The sequence below is a fragment of the Taeniopygia guttata genome, chromosome 2 (assembly GCF_048771995.1).
Source record: "Taeniopygia guttata chromosome 2, bTaeGut7.mat, whole genome shotgun sequence".
Classification (NCBI taxonomy): Eukaryota; Metazoa; Chordata; class Aves; order Passeriformes; family Estrildidae; genus Taeniopygia; species Taeniopygia guttata.
In genome coordinates this window covers 43,055,527-43,072,766 of record NC_133026.1, presented here as the reverse complement: position 1 = coordinate 43,072,766, position 17,240 = coordinate 43,055,527, and the positions used below count along the sequence as shown (strand labels likewise).

Genomic DNA, 17,240 nt, shown 5'->3' with positions numbered 1-17,240 from the left:
AAATCTTTATATTAATAAAACCAGAAAAATGTAAAAATTTGTAACATTCAAAATCCCATCAAAATATCCTTAAATGCAAAAATAGTAACATTGACCAACTATTGGCAACATAAAATGATAAGGCAAATATGGGTAAACAATGAGAATGCAATAAAAATAATTAGGCAATACATTAAAAATACTGTTTTGAAATATTTCTCCCAATAATTACCTACTGCACTGTTTTCTTAAGAACATGTTTTCAGTGCTATGGATTACTGCATAATAACAAACACAAACAAAAAAATCAAATCTAAGTGATTTCAAACCCACTCAGAGCATATGGTCAAGATTAATATATGAAATAAAGAGTAGCAAGAAACTGCATTTGCAGCTTCTGCCCAAGTCCCTCCACGGAGGCAGGAGAAAAAACACAGAGAGTAATATTTCTGCGGCTGTTTTTCCAGTGATAAACTCAGCCTCTCCCTTTTTTTTCCCTAAATATCAGCCTGTCCTTCACCTGAGCACATAAGTGAAAAATACAAATCTAGATTTGGGGCTGGAATCTAATTATACTGTTTGAATGATTTCTAATCATTTAGTATTTAACGTTTGTTTAGGAAGACCCTAAATCCCCTGGAAAATGTTCAGAAAATGTAGGGATTTCCAATATTCTCTAGTCTTAAAACACAAATGTGCCATAGGAGAATTTATAGCTCAGACTTAGCTTTATACAGAGGCTGGGATTGGGCAGTTTACTGTTAATTTGACCTGGAAAAATACAAAAATATAGTGCAGGGCACTATAAGAAAGCATATTTTGCCAAGATTTTCCTGAGGAAATGTTAAAAAAAGGCCATACAACACATTTATTTCCATTTGCTTTACCAGTTAATGAAGAATACATCATAGGTCTTTTCAGAAGATGTTGATAACTATTAGAGAATATAATGTTTCTTTACTGAAACAAATTGGTGAATTTCCCCAAACTTTTGAATACATGAAAGGCAAGTTTCAGACTCAACGGAAGCTTCCACAGTGCTTTTAGTAATTTCCCCACTCAATAGACGATGGTTGTAAAGTTACAGTAGTTAAACATGACAGTGATAAAACTACAATAATTCATCTTATCTAAGGGGAAAAAAATACAAGCTGTGTTTCTTCACGAGGAAATTTTTTCCTAAGTCTGAACAATCAGTTTCTGACTAGCAATGTTGAATTTTCATATAAACTTGCCTAATCCCCATCAGGATTGTGATAAAAACATGCCCTTTGATCTGTTTCTATCTCTGCAGACAAGCTTCATGGAGCACAGACAGGCAATACCTGCTGCAATCTCCTCATCTGCAGCTGACGTGGGCCTTTACCCCTTCCTTCATAAAAACCATGTCACAGAACTGACAAATAGGATGAGTCCTTGTTAAAGACCACTTAGTACAAGTTTCTTGCATACCCAAGACAGCAATAAAAGCCTGATGTGTTGATGTGCACAGACAGCTTGTCATCTTAGTCACTCAGTGATCTTAAAGCTGTCATCAGCTGTCAGACAAGATGACAGGTGTTTTTCTTATTTAAATTAATTCCCAGAAGAAGAAATCAAGAAAATATACTTCTTGTAAATGAGGCATTGGTTTTCTGCAACACAATTCTAATTCATACCTACAGCTGGAAGGCATTTGCTTCTAGAGAGAAAGCTTTTGGATGCAATTGAGATTAGGCATGTCTGCATGCCTCTGGTATATGTGTGTACTGTGTCTATATGTAGATAAGGTTTGATTTTACTGCATTAAATATGAAGAACCTAACTGGACTTCATAGTTTCTGCAAAGTTCTCAATGATATTTCAGTAAACACACTTAAAAATTTAAGATGCGTACTAAAAAATCTCTGCGTTCATTAAGTATTGACAAAGAAATTATGTCAGACTCTCAGAAGCCTCACAGAGAAAATGGAAAAGTTTCCAGATCTGAAGTGGTTCTTTCCTGTAATCTTTAGAAGAAATTAAAGGAAAGAAACGTCTGCAGCCAGAAACTCATCTATATAAATTAACTATATTTTTTAATACATAAAACACCTAAGGAGTGCTTAAATTCACCGTACCCCATTTCAGTATTTACACAAGTAAATTCTACCTGAACGGGCAGCTAAAATGGGCACACTCTGTGCTTTATACAGCTCCTAAGATAACTCAAATTTGGCACCCCTGGTGTTGTCAAATAGGCTGATAGATCCACAAATAAAAGCTCAGTAACCATGAGAAAACAACAAACCTTTCTTGGCTAAACCATCCTGCCTGCATCTCCTATCTACCAATAAAATCCATCTCTACATTTTGAAGGAGACAAAACGTTTCTATGATCCAACCTGCATTTTATAGTTGACTAATAATAAAGAGTGAGCCATCATTGCTCATAATTCAGACATGGTACTTGTAGACCATCTGCTGAAAATATGCCTGCACTGTGTTACTTCCCTATTTTTTCTAAACTGTTTGAAGTATTTTGAACAAACATTTTGAAGAGTGTTACGGAATATTTATTCTGGATTTTCAGAATAATACACTCTATTGTTCAGATTTCATTAAGACTTCATCTGGAGTATACAGAGCCACCTGAAAGTAAAGTTTTTTCAAAAAATCTGTCCTTATATTTTCTGCCACTTTGGTTCAAGTATTAAGCAGGATTTTAAAGGTCTAAAGCTGTTTGCATGAACTAAGAAATCTCAGATTTATTACATGAACAAAGAAATCAGAGATCTAGGTGGCACATGTAGAAAACCAGATAAAGCCACAAAAATGTGGATATCCTCCAAGTAAAATACTTAACTACCACTTCTGATAGAATGCTAAATGAGATATGCTAATTTAAATGTCAATGTTATTATAAATTTGACTTAGTGTAGAATACAACACGTAAGCAGATCATAGAATTGTTTAGGTTGGAAATGACCTTTAAGATCATTGAGTCCAACCACAAACCTCACACTGCCAAGTCCACCACTAGACCATGTATGTAAAGACAAGATAAAATGTCAGTGAACACACCATTAGGAAACATTATTACAGAAGGGTTAGCAGATGTGTTAAATACAGATATCTTAAATACAGAATATAGAATATTTTATTTTATTTAAAATAAAATCCTCTGGATTTTAACTGTGTGGAAAAAGCCTTATAATTCAATCACTAATGGAATACATTTTAAACTTTATCTCAAACTGACCACAACTGAAAGAGACTTGTTGAAAGCATTAATATCTGAAGAGTAAAAAAATCCAACCATCACCATGTACATTCATCCTGGAGGAAGCTGGGTCTGGTATAGGTAACAACATCCATCCCTTTAGGGTGGGAAAATAACATGAGAGAGGAGCTCACTCCCACATCCCAAAACACAGAAAGCAACATCCCAGTCTCAACAGGCCCACACCCCTTCCCTGGGAGCAGTTTCTCTGGGAATATCTTCTGATTTTCATTAGCAAAACTTTGCTGGCTTGCACTGTCACACTTTGAAAAGCAGTCAAACACTGGATCTGAAAGCACAATAATGGGAAGAAAGTAGAGGAAAAAAGTCTAAATCTAATCTAAAAATCTAATCCCTCCAAAGAGAGAGAGACTTACAGCAAGAGAAAAACAAACATGAAGGTGGAACCCTCCGGAATTCAGGCACGCAGTGGGAATCCCTTTTTGAGCTTTACTAGTGACTGACAATACACCACAGCAGTGTTTATCTCAGTCTATTTCCACTGATCTAAAAGGGAATGTTTTACAACCCATCTGGTATTTGTTTACATCGGTGACATACTTTATTATTATATAATTTGGTTTATTGGATCAGGTGCAATTCTTAAATGGCAGTGATTCTCAAAATGTACTGTTTATTGAGCAAACTGCAATATGAATTATGCCTAGGTAAATTTGCTTGCTGAGAAGGAAGGAAAAGAAACATAACTCTTTTTATGTCAAGAATAAATAGGTATGATAAAAGAAAATTTGTGATCTAGGAATATATGACCAAAAGTTGAAGCTTTTAATTAAACAGAAACTTAATTTTACACAGGCAGTTTTTCAGTTAACTGCAGTTAATTATAATTTCATTTAGGTTTTGAGTTTCCACTATGGAGAATTGTAACATAACCCATAACTGTGTGCTGTATTTCTGTCCTTGCTGACTTTTGCAGGACTACCACTTCACCTGGTAACTCCTCAGTCCAAGGACCAGGTACAATTCAGTAAAAATGCATCACCTCTGACTAAGACTGTAACTGGGTCTGAAATTGGTCACAAACAATAAAATTAAAGGAGTCCAGTTAATTATGCCTTCTATTCTACTTATCAAATGGCAAACCGAGAAGGTCCAGCTCTGCAAATGGGGACCAAAATGAAGAAGAGGTGACAACCTTCATGCAGAAAGTTTGCATAACGCTTCCACACTACTAAAACTGTTAGGGAAATATGGTAACAAAGGCACCATGTGCCTACAGACAGGGCAAAGTCACCCACCACTACCAGTACTTCTTTTCTGCAGCTGACAGCTCAACAACAAAAATTCAAATTCTTTACATTTTATCCATCGTATTTGGAACACCAGTGTCTGCATGGTCAGATAATTTAAAGACATGCATCTATCTGTTAGAGAAAAAGGAAGCTGGTGAAACCATGAAATACAACGAGTCAGCATACACTAATCAGAATAACCTAGAAGAATTCTTAGCTAAGAAAAGAAACACAGTAAATTAAGAACACTTGATTTTCTTTGGGAAAATCAAGAGGATTACCACGCTTCCAGTGAAAAGCAAACAAGTGCTGTTTGGTATTCCTCCTTATGTATACATACTTACTCATTATGCAAAGCATTTCAGACCCAAATATTACTACAGAACTTCTAAAATTGAATTGAAACATGGGCTTCCCATGCCCACTGTAGATTTTTTAGTCAAGCCATAACTCCTTTTCAATACCAAGTATCGCTGCACAGCTGCATTTCTTTTGTCATCCCCCTGGACATTATTGACTTCCTAGTAATGCCAGAACAGTCAGCAGCAACTAATTTATTCTGTTTTACAGCATTTATTACAGCATTTACAAATATTTTTGAAGATGCCAAATTCTCAAATGCTCTAACATATGCACTGACACTGAACGGGCCAACTCATGATGAAAACGATTTATGCTTATTTGAAAATTAACAATTCCTAATTAGTATCCCAAAAATGTAGAATATATTTTCTGGAAAAAGAATACTGTTGAAATAAGTTGGCCTCAAGGAATACAGCTTATATAATTTTCTTCAGCACTGAGTAAACTAATTTATACAAAGGGGCATAACTTAAATTATTTTTGGTCAACCATATGTGCCAATTTTGGAAAAAACAGTAATTATAAAGCAAAGCAGAGCAATTGTGTTATCTTCCACAGAACTGAACAAGTGATTAAATGGAATTATTTATTTAGATATAAAAATGCATTTATTGTGAAAAATTCTTTGGAATACTTTGCTTAGCCATCTACAATGATTAAAAATTACAGAATAAAAGTAGACATTGATTAATAAAGGATTAATTTTTCTCTAAAGCCATATTTCTGAAATTAGAACTTTTTTCCAAGAGAGAAATGGAAAAATAAAATGTAAATACATTTATAGTCCATTTATTGTTTCAGCTCTAAATCAAATAATAATAGACTGTGATTAAACAGAAGAAATCTGTGTCTTAAAAGAAAAATTACTAAAAATGATGATGAGATACTGACCAATACCTGGGAATGTACTTCTATTTAGCAATACTTTATGGTTACATGTTGCATTATCCCCCTCTACTGTTCATCCAGCCTTTTTCCTACAGCCCAGTCTTCCCGAAGAATACGAGCAAGCACCGTGCTATCTCTAACCTAAGTGGGATTTTTGAGAAATACAACAAGGACTAAATAATTGGTTTATTCTCTGTATCTTTGAAGACTTCCATCACATAACAAATCTTCTAAACCAGAATTGTGATTTCATTACACAGACAACATACTTTACAATTAACTGCTCTCTGCTAATTAACATTTGCTTTCAAACAAGAGGAGACACCATTACAGAACTCAAGAGTTAATACAGAATTTTGTCTTCCAGCTTTTTAATGATTAAACATCTCATAATTGCCATGTTAGAACTCTTCATCTAGCAGCCTTGGGCAGAGCATCTGCCAAAAAAGAATTTTCCGTCTGTAGGAATTAGTTTGACTTCTTGATTTCAATTGGAAATTTTGAAGAAAGACCTTCATATCACCATCTATATTCATCAGTTCACTGAAAATAGAGTATTTTGAATAAGAGGAGTTCTGAAGGGAAACCAGATATACTAAAAATTGCTGTAATAATGCATTCCATAGAAATTCAACTAAAACACTTGTTAATGCAAAATTTAATTGGTTCTTTTCTGAATTTAAATATATTTGTAAGCAGAATTATATTCCTTTCATTGTTGCAAGCATATTTATGTCAAGAGTATGGTCCTTCCAGAGGAACTAATTCCCAAAAGTAATTTAAACAGTAATTGCTGCAACTCTAATGAGAAAATCCACTCTCCCTACATGACACTTTCTATCAGGCATCTCCTTCAATGTTTATTGCTGATATGCATTCAAGTATCTATAGTACCAAAAAAAATAAAAGGAGAGGAGTGTAGAAAAAGATAAAAGCATGGTTTATAGCTTTACAAAAGCACGTTACTAAACAGTCTACAAAGGCAAAGGGAATCAAGCAATGCTGAGGAAATTAATTGCATATAACATCCATTGTTAGATAATAATCTTTTAATACTTCTAAGCCCTTCTGAGTATGATACTCTGGTCTTAACAGTCAGTGAAACATATGCAATTCAAAAATTAAGCAACTACCCAGCAACATTAAAAAGTTTTAGAACACTTGAAGGGCACATCATGGATGTAAGGAAAACAAAGAACTAGGAATTACAGTTACTAATAAGTCACATAAGCACAGCAACAAAAAAAAAAAACTGAAAAAAAAATAGGGAAAAGAACACTGACTGTCCAGGAAATCCAGAATTTATTCCACTCACTGCAGCAGTTTTATCATGACAATGTACTGAATGCAACAAAAAACCAGAGGCTCATTCTGCATAGAAGTTCAAACCACCCTGATGCAGACTTGAAGAGGAAACACCCTGCCAACAAGGGTAGCCCATAAGAAGATACAGTAGACAGACATATTTAAATATTTCAAACACCTTTGAGGCAGATGGCCACAACTCAACCTAAAAAAATAATACTGCACTTCTCCCCATTTTCTTACTAAAACTAGCTTACAAATGCATGAAAACTAGTTTCAGCAAAATGAATGAGACAGAAGAGATCTCAAGACATTTGCTTAATTGCAAAATCATTAAGTTCTGTCTCTGCTGTGTACCTCAAAGAAAGGTAAGTCACCAACAAAGCCTTAAGTGCAGCTCTCTACCCAATGTTGAAAATGTTACCTGTAAACAATTCTCAAAACAATAAACTCATCCACCAGCACTGCTCACTGCCTGCACATCAGACCAGAACGTGGTGAGTGCTGCAGCACTGAGCTCCTGGGAGCTTGGCTCTGTGGGGGACAAGATTTACTGTAAACCCAAGTCGTATTTCCTTTAAGGCAAGCTGCCCCCCACTTACACACATTAAAGACCTAGTTAGAATCCTCCCCAGTCAAATGGGCAAGTCCCACCAAAAATGAAAAAGTAAGCTACTTAGTGTTGCAGTAAGGTAGAAAAATCATAAAGGCTTCATAAAATCAAGACTGCTCTCCTGGAATTAGTAGCTGGCCTTCTCAAAGCTAGCATTTTGCAAGTTCCTATGTGAAAGCAATCCTGCTGTGAGCAATTCATTAACATAACAAGCTATTCCTGGGTAAAAAACAGCTTGCACCTGCATAAACTGGTTTTGCACCATTAGGTAGAAAAATGAAAACTATCTTTCACAAACAAGTTCCCTGCACGTATACACCGAGAGTTTGAGTGACCAATCAATACAGAATAACAACTTGTTACTAACCAATAAAAGTAATTGGCAAGAAGACTACTAACCAATTAGAGCCCCACACAAGGTACGTAATATTGTATAAACAGGAGTCGATGTATTAAAAGGAAAGCAGTAAAAAAACCCCAAAAAACAGTAACAATACCACCAAACCTCATAAAGGTGACTGAGCAGATGTAAAGGCTGTATCAGACAGCACTGAGGAGGATTTCACAAACACCTGTGTTACACAAGCTAAAAAAAGGGTCTCAACATGTTCCAGTATGGATTTTTTGCTTCCAAACAAGCCACAGAATGCTGGGTTTTATGCTTTTGATTATGAGGTGTCAGAATCTGAGGTATTGATGATTCCGAGATTGTAGAAAGTCCCTGTCTTTCTGCCCCGCTGCCAAAGAAGAAGCCATAATTCGCCTGTGCTGTTTTTAAGGTTGTTTATTCTTGCTTATCTCTAACATGTTCTGCTGCCCTGCCGCAGGTCTGTCCTGCAGGGCAGCGTGCGGGGCTCTGCCCCCAGTGGGATGTTACAAACATTATATACCAGAAACTACGTGTGCTATATTTATAATAATGTGCCAATATCTATCATCTACGTTGAACAGTGTGTCCCCAGCCTAAACCAATAGAAAAATGCCAACATTACAGTGAAACATGGAGGGCATGAAGAAGGAGGAAAAGGACAAGACACACCCAATTTCCTCCATCTTGTCCCCTTTGAACCCCTAATCTAGAATCCTAAAATTTTACTTTTGCACCCGTGCCACACTTAATTATTACTCATATCAAACACTCAGAGCTTGTAATTCATCCTGTAAGATTGAAAACTCTTTTCCATGGACAGAGACCAGAGACAGTGTCTCTCAGGGCTCTGTACAGGGGGTTCCTGACCCCTGCCAGGGTCCCAGACCTGCCAGGGCAGCCAGAGGGAAGCCCTGGATAACCACAATGAGGGAACTAGAAAATTTAACACAGTAATTATCTGTGCAAAGGACTGCAGCATGGCTGTGACTTTAAATTGCCAAATCCATCACTAGCATGAGCAGGGTGAAATCTTACATCTTGTGCTTCAATGCCAAACCACCCTGCAGCACCCACAGAGCCTTATCCAGCACAGAAGCATCCTAAAGTTTCTTACATTGGGCTGGAGGAGCCCTACTGTGCCATGCTGGACTGCAGGAAAAGCTGGGCACTGACAGGGACGCAGGAGGTAGGGACTAAAGCCCCTTTCCACATGGTTTCCAGTGAGAACTGCTTTGGGTGAGTCTGAGGTTATCAAACTTGTCTTTGAATCAGGATTGTATTGACCTGCACTAGAAATGATCTGAAAACATGGTGGCAATAGCTGGGACTGCCTGCTAAACTTGAAGAAAAACATCTACAGTTTCACTCCCTAGCAACCTCCATTGCAGGTGTACTCTGAACTAAAGCATAAGAGCATCAGCCACCCTTACAGAGGTTCAGCAAGAAAATTACTTGGACACTTAGCTCTAGGCCTTGACTACTGTAACATTGCTCACAGAATACAAAAGTCATGCTTGGCCATTCAAGTGGAAAGCTCATGAAGGCTCACTTCTCAAATTGCTCTAGCTAAATCCACAAGCCCAATGCTTTTATGGTCTCTTATTTGGGCCAAGAATGACCGTACCCAGCCAGCAGGCATGGCACAGTTGCTGAGCCTTACATGAGAAAGCACAGGCACATGTGACAGAACCAAGAAAAAGATGGTTTACTAAGAAAAGCTTATTTAAAAATAAGCCACAATCAGGAAGGTCCAACAGCAAATGCACCTTTGATCAGTTTTCAAGGAGATCGTGAATATTCTTTCACAAATCTAAAATGCCCTAATAAATTCCAGTTTTAATTTCTAGTTTTATTATTAAGTGAAGAAGAAGAATAAAGGAAAGCAGTGTAATTAGATTAATATGTACACAACAACTGACAGGGAGTAATTTGTTTCTGTTTTAATCAATTCAGCATCAAATAACCATTCCATTGGAATACCTTCAGAGAAGCAAACAGGCAGCAAACACAGGGATTTGACAACACAGCAATCTGCTGTCATTTGGATATTCATAAGGAACAAATCGCCCCCACCTTTAGATTTTATATCATTTGTTATAAGAAGTCATAAATAATTGAAAGTCACATGATAAATTATTCAGCTAAGCCCACAGTTTCCAAGGTATCCTAGCATGAGTCTGGATTAAAGCTATAATGCAATTCAGATGCAGAATTTGAGCTGACACCCCACAGTTACCACACAGTGGAGCAGTCCAGGGAGTTTGGCACTTGTCAGCGTGTCCTTTCCACCACAGGGACACGTAAATACCTTGTGAATATTTATGAACCAGAAGTCGCTATTGCCTACTGTGTGCTTCAGCTGCTTGCCCAGACTTGGTTATGAATCAGTGACACTTAACCCAGAGCTTCCCTCGGCACAATTGATTAGGACATTCATTTTCTTTAAGTGATGGCACTGTCCTTCAAGGCTAGTGCTGAACTTATCTCTGCTGTAAACAATTTTGTCTTTAACCATAATTACCTGTTATCATCAACTGAGAAGATATTCAGGGGGACTAGCATAGAAGTGACTGCAGGAATATTATTTAGCTGTAAAAATGCTGCTGCAATCCTGCTACTTTCTTTATACAAACCAAGTTATCTGCTTTGGGTAGGTCTAGGTCCATAATACCCAGGAACAAATAAATATCAAATAATCCATAAACTAAGACATCCTGTCTAAACTGGAGCTAAGAAGCTTGCTTTGGTACAGATGTGTCTCCTGTGCTTAACTGACTTTAGGATCTAAGATATGAATTCTAGTTTCTTCCAAAAGAATGGGGGAAAATGATAATCTATCTCCTGTAGAGATTGTTTAGTACATGAAAAATTTGTTCATAGTGAAGAACCTCCCAGGTTCTGACCTCTCTCTATGAGGGCATTCTTTTTGTTCTCTACTCTGCTGCTTTCAGATAAATTGCAGGGACTTCTATCTGAGATATTTAACCCTCTGTCATACTCAATGAGAATCATACAACAGGATCAAAAGTTCTTCCACCAGAAAATAAAATTTACAAAAACCCCACACAAAACAAATAAAAAACAGAACAAAAACCAAACTAACCAAACAAACAAAAAAACCCAGTTAGGAAGTTAAAGCAACAGGCAAGGAATGTGTCATAAAATGCAACATTTAAGAGGCACTTACAGTAAGGAATCTACACGTGCTACTATACTTGTGGTGCTTCATAGCCTATAGAGTAGGCAACCATATCATAGTGAGCTACTGTGATCTGAGAAAGTCAATAATCCTGATCCCATCCATACAAACAACTGAAGAGAAGCATGAAGCTGCCATTTACTTCTTAGAAAGGCAGGCACTGCTGGCCTGAGCAGCTCTGAAAGTCTTACGTGGAATAAATCTGCTAGCTTGAGGTATGCCCCAAATAATCAACTCTCTCTTGTTCCCAGCTGAAGCAATTCTGTGCATAACATTTCACTCACTACAGGTATGATGCTTGAGAGGTAACAAAATACAAGGCACAACCTAAAACTGTTCCTAGAATACTGCAGAAGTTTTGCTGAGCATACTTGAAATTACACAATAACCACTTTTAGTCTCTGCACTAACGCATTCTGTAGACATTGACTAACAGAAAATCTAGAAGGATATCCCTGAACAGTTCCTGTATCAATATGTCACTTTTCTTGGGAGTTGGTACTCTCATGATTTATTCCTATGACTTTCCATAGTGCTTTAAACTATTGCAGTATTCGGGAAATTATCTGTGGCTGAGTTTACACTGTACATAACATTCATCTCAGCACATTCTAGGTTATCTCTGAAACAAAAAAAAAATAGAATTCTAATTCTGCTGAGGTCACAGTTGTGTTGCTTGTAGGGTTTTTTTTTTCTGTCAAATTGCCTTCAGAGCTGTATTAAGATCGTTCCTTTAAACCACACAAATTTTCATTCAAAAATATCTATAACAAAAGCACCAACCAGTACAGTTCCATATGAGATTATCTGAAAGCAGTACTGAGACTTCTAGCATATTTTACCACCTGAAGAAACCAGTATTTCTAAATCCTACACTTAATATCTTTACACTACCTGTGCTTTCCTGCTCAACTGGGACAATATTTGTCACCCATTAGCATATAAGTGATAGAAATTTGGGGGAATCCCCTCGTCAATTCCTGCTTGAGACAAGGAAGGAATGAACTGTGGTAGGCGAGCACCCCCTCGTGATGGAAGGCTTAAACACAGTACTGCACATCTCAGAGCACTTGAGCTGGTTAAATCCTGGTGTATTTCTATTGTACTGTGATAAAAAGAGACTGATAAAAAAATTTTAAATAATTAAAGCAAAAATATGTCATCTGATATTCAGCCCCTGTCCTGAATATAGCAGAGGACAGACTCAGGCTCATCTCTTAACAAAACGCAGGTATGAAATGCTGCAGGCAGTGAATGTTTGTTCAAGGAGTCACTCAAAACTCTTAAGAAAAAAATTTAAAAAACATTTAAAAGCTTACAGCATGTTCCTTATTTTTGAAGTTGGGCAGGTCGTGCTACAGCAGCAAATGTGTGAGACCCACATTTCACTATACTGTTAATATTCTAAGAATGAGTTTAGTAACAGCTGAATTCTGAAGCGTCCTAGAAGCTCAGGTAGTTCCCATCACCCCATGTGCATGATAGACCATCTTAACATAAAAATAAAATGAAAAATACTGTTTATTGGTTTTAATGAAATATTTCATTAAAGAACTTTTTTTGAGAAAAGTGTAGCTAAGGCTATGAGAGAGTCAAAACTGTTTAAGCCATGTGAAAAAAAGCTAAGAGCTCAGTGGACCCTAACCCTAATCCAAGGACCTGAGAAGCTGCAAATTGATGTAGAAGGAAAAGAATTGACAGAATTATGTCTTGATTACACTCTTATTAAAGCAATATTGCCAATAATAAATTTCACTTGATGTAAGTATCAAGGTAGACAAACACAGTTCTGAACAACAGGAAGTCAAGCCACAAACCCAACATCAAACCCACACACAGGAACATCAACACTCTGAAAATGTACTTTTGTCATTGTGGCTTTAGGATCCCAAAGGGTTTATCAATAAAACTGATAAGACTTGTGCAAATTCAGGCAAGCTTAAAAAAAATCAAAAATTGCTGGCCATTTTTAAAAAATATCAAGCCTACTAGTTAGGTATACAGCAAATAGAAAGGCGTTCACTGGAATTTCTGTAACTCTTCCTTCTCAGGTTGCATTTAGACAACTCAGTTATAAAAGTTAGGTCATCAATACTGTAGAGATTTTTTTTGAGACCCCTCTAACAATTTGAGTCTTTACAGTAACACAGAATCAATCCTGAATGCATTCAATTAAGTGTTACCAAAAGAAGTCTGCCTCTACCTTACATCCTCACTAAAGTTAGACAGTTAAGGTTGCAACATAACATCAAACTAAGAGATGAGACACAAAGAAAATATCTACAATGCAAGAAATATGTTCCAAACATGTTTATTTAAAGCATTCGAAGGGTTTACTTACAATTCTTCGCGTTTTGCTTTTCTGTCATTAACCAAATACACACTTCCAAAGCTTCCATTGCCAAGTTTCCTCTGAATAGTGTATCTTCTTGCAATCACAGCATCTGAGCAAGCAGAATTAAATCCAACAGTGACATGCTTCACAGTTTCTTGAAATTTCAGCATTTCTCTTTGCAACAAAAACTCCACCAATTTCTCAAGGATGTAGCTTTCAAATCATTTTATTCTTCCATGGATGTTCACAGAAATCACTTGAAATAGAAAAACATTGATTTGTCAATATATTATTCTTATTAAACTTCTCATTTAATTCTGTGGCAGTGTTTACAGTACCCAGCTTGCAGCAAACACAAACTAAGTGGAATCATTAGCTGCTGAACTGCGGGCAGCAGACTTGATAAACAAACTCCAGATAATGTAGACGTGACATAGTCAGTCTTCCTCAAATCAACCTTAAATTAATTCACTGAACTGATAGCACAGTTCCCCTAGATATGGCACTCTTCTTCACCACCTCTCTTTACACCACCACAGTACCTGACACCAAAAATGTCTGCATTTCAGGATGCTAATGTCAAGATTTTTGTACATATTGAAGTATAACCTCCAGTCTTGAGTTCTCTCCCATCTCTGTTTTCTCTGCTCTTTCATTTACCCCTCAGATTTCACCATCTGTTCATGTGCTGACCTCACAGCTTCACCGTGACTCACTACCAGTATCTTCTGCAAATTAGTTTCACAGAAAATCTGCAAGTCTTCCAATAAAACCCAACTCTGCCTAAAATTCATTTCTCCTTCACTGTGCCCTTTCATGACTCCCCTTTCCAACCTTCCCAACAAGTTAGCTTTGGTTGGGAATTCCTGTCTAACTGAGGTCCCAATTCTGCAAACATAAGGACTGAAAGGCCAAGCTCTGGCATTTCTGTGGTTTTCAATAGCTCAACATGAGCTTAGAGTAACTTTGTTTACTCAGCCTTCCTCACTCCAAACGAAAAAGGGGAGGTGTTTCACTGCACATAACAAAACCACATTGTTTTCATTACTTTGTCTTTATATAATGGTACATGCATCATTTTGCTTGAAGATCCTTTGGAGCAAGTAAAGGTCTTGCAAGATCAGTGCTGCTATTGTTACCATCCATCAGCACTGCAGAGCAGCAGGCCCACACTGGCCTTGTTCACCACATCATTTCAAGGCCAAAGCAAGCACATAAACAGGATTTTCATTGTCGTCATGATGGTTTTGGAAAAGCAAAGACAAACCACCTAATTCTGAAAGCTGTACAACTTTAGGTTACAAGTCACTGGCTTCTCTTCCAAATGAATGTAGAGCCTAAATTAAGACTACAGATTTGTGTCTTGGAACAACAAATTCTGTGTATGTGTGTGTATACGCACAAGAACCTATTTTCATACCCATCTGCTGAGCTGCTGTCACACCATACCAAAAAGCCTGCCATTGCACTGTCACCACATTATGAAACACAGATAAACCTTAATTACTACAAGACATCTTAATAATACAAATCCTGCATGTTTTTTAAACTACAGCACTCCTAATACTTTATTCTCTCTCAGCAATACTGACAAAAAATTTGAAATGCCAACACGAAGGAAAGAATGTCAGCTAGAAAATTATTTCCCTGTAACTCCAAATCTGTCTGAAGGAGCCCAAATGTATTACGCTGAGTTGTAGAGGAGGGGAGGGCAGAAAGATGAGCTCAATAAAATATTATATTGCCTGTTCTAGAAAGTTTATGCAATTTTCATTTACTGTTATATTTTCATAATTGCTGTGTTATGTATGCCTTCATAAATTCCTTTAGAAATAATTGCACTTAGAAAAACTCCTGAGCTATCTATACTTTTTTTTTCTTTCTGAAGTCACTTAACACAGCTCACCTTCAAATTTTCATACTTACTTGGGCCTAGGAATGTATGACAATCCTTTACACCACAAAACCATGATTAAGATCAAGCAGCTCACTGAGTTTAACTTCTGTGCTTTATTTCTAATAATGCCTCCCACCTTTTACTCTCTATGCTTCAAGTTCTCTCCCTATATAATAATAGTAATAATTATCATGTAACTTCATGAAATGCTTTAGCATCTACTGCTGGAGTGTTAGAAGGCAGGGGACAGTGATTGCCATTGTGACATTACAGGTGCATTTTAATGGCAGAGAAGAGGTGGATTGATGATCACTGCATCCAAAAGAAATGCCTTTGAAGTGCCAGACCTTAAAGATTGACTTAGCCATAAGACTGATGGATTCTTCAAGAAGTATATGAACCACAGCCCCTCCTACCTCACTCAAACCTTTAGCCCAACCCTCCTTCTGTTCCTTTCCTACCAGTGTCCACCTCCCACTGAGCAGGTATTTCCCAAGCAGCAACATCACTTGCTTTATTAAAGTTCAGAAAAACTAGAGATAGTACCAAGCAATCAAGTCTCCAGCTCTCTTTTCCTAAAAAAAAAAAAACAAACACCAAAACCCAAAAAACCTCAGTATACCCTATCCAGTATCTTTATATCCATATATCAAAGGAGTTTCCTTTGTCCTATCCACCATTCCCAAGTCCCATCCCAGAGCCAGGGAGCCTGCTGATGCCGACCAAACTAATGCAATTACATTGTATGAATCACTGTTTTTTAATATATTCTTCCCTAGCTAGAGTTAAATCTTCCTTTTTGTGCTGCAAACTAAAGGAAAGTTGCTGGTTAGGGTTTCATAGTTCCACCTACACATGCTGAGTGCAAACCATCTCAGCTTCTTCCCTGACCTTTCTTAGTTTCTGTAAGAATAACCTCCAGGTTTCTTTAGCAACAGCTAAGATACTCTGACATTTTCTGCTTCCAAGATAATCCCTTCTTTGCCAATCAAGGCCATTTTCCAATTTTATTGGGTTTTCTTTTTATTCCTTAAGAACCATTGTGTTACATTAAAATTTGCCACTCTCCACCCCCTGCAGCACAAATTCTAAAGTCTTTAGCTGTAAACATCTTCAGTATTTAGTACCTTGATTTTTTTTTCCAGCTGATGACTTCACTGGCCCGCTCCTTTGGATGTTTTTAAAATTTAAAAAAAAAAAAAAGAAAAAAAAGAAAGATTTGTCCTTGTTAAAAAAAACAAACCAAAAACAAAACCGGTTTTCAACACTGGCTCCATTATTCTTTTCTTTTCAACATCTTTATAAACTTACCCAAGGCTAAAGTGACATCATCTCACTTTAGCTCTGTTTTTTACTGTTCCTAGAGAAATGATAACTAAATTTTATTATTAGTGCTGGTAGCAGAGGAGCTGGAGGGTGATGATAAGACGGGGTCAAATGTACTCGCCTATCGAATTCAGTATCTCCCGGACGCACGTTCGGGAAGCCGGGATCCCCTAGCATAACCACGGGGATGCTATTACATTGTTTCAAGACCGTGTAAGGCTCAAAACACAAGGCAGCACCCACATTCCCAAAAGCCAAGGGGCGAGGGCGGCGTCTCCGTTCCTCACCCCTCCGGGACAGGCGGGACTCCCCGGGAGCCGGCGGTGCTGCGCGTCCCCGCCGCTTCCTGCCGCTGCAGCGCCCGTCCCGACGGCGGGGCTGCGGTGCCTGGGGTGCGGCGTGTCCCCTGGGGGTGGCCGGGGGGTGGCACAGGCAGCGCCCGCGGCGCTCCCGGCCCCGCGGCGCTCCCGG

General features: G+C 37.7%; 1 protein-coding gene across 12 annotated transcripts in view; it reads right to left on the bottom strand.

Moving 5' to 3' along the window:
- Window positions 1-17,240, bottom strand: part of NEK11 (NIMA related kinase 11) — an 82,483-nt gene that overhangs the window by 64,850 nt on the left and 393 nt on the right. For 5 of the 12 annotated variants that reach the window (XM_041714498.2, XM_072925788.1, XM_072925789.1 and 2 more), the window contains exons 1-2: window positions 17,013-17,151; window positions 13,553-13,802 (exon numbers count right to left, since the gene is read on the bottom strand). In XM_041714498.2, coding sequence (XP_041570432.2) covers window positions 13,553-13,716 — 164 coding nt within the window. In that variant the 5' untranslated portion in view covers window positions 13,717-13,802; window positions 17,013-17,151. Of the gene's footprint in view, window positions 1-13,552; window positions 13,803-16,570; window positions 16,612-17,012; window positions 17,193-17,240 lie in introns of those variants that run through there. The other 7 variants (XM_041714499.2, XM_041714496.2, XM_032746760.3 and 4 more) reach the window with 7 other exon arrangements.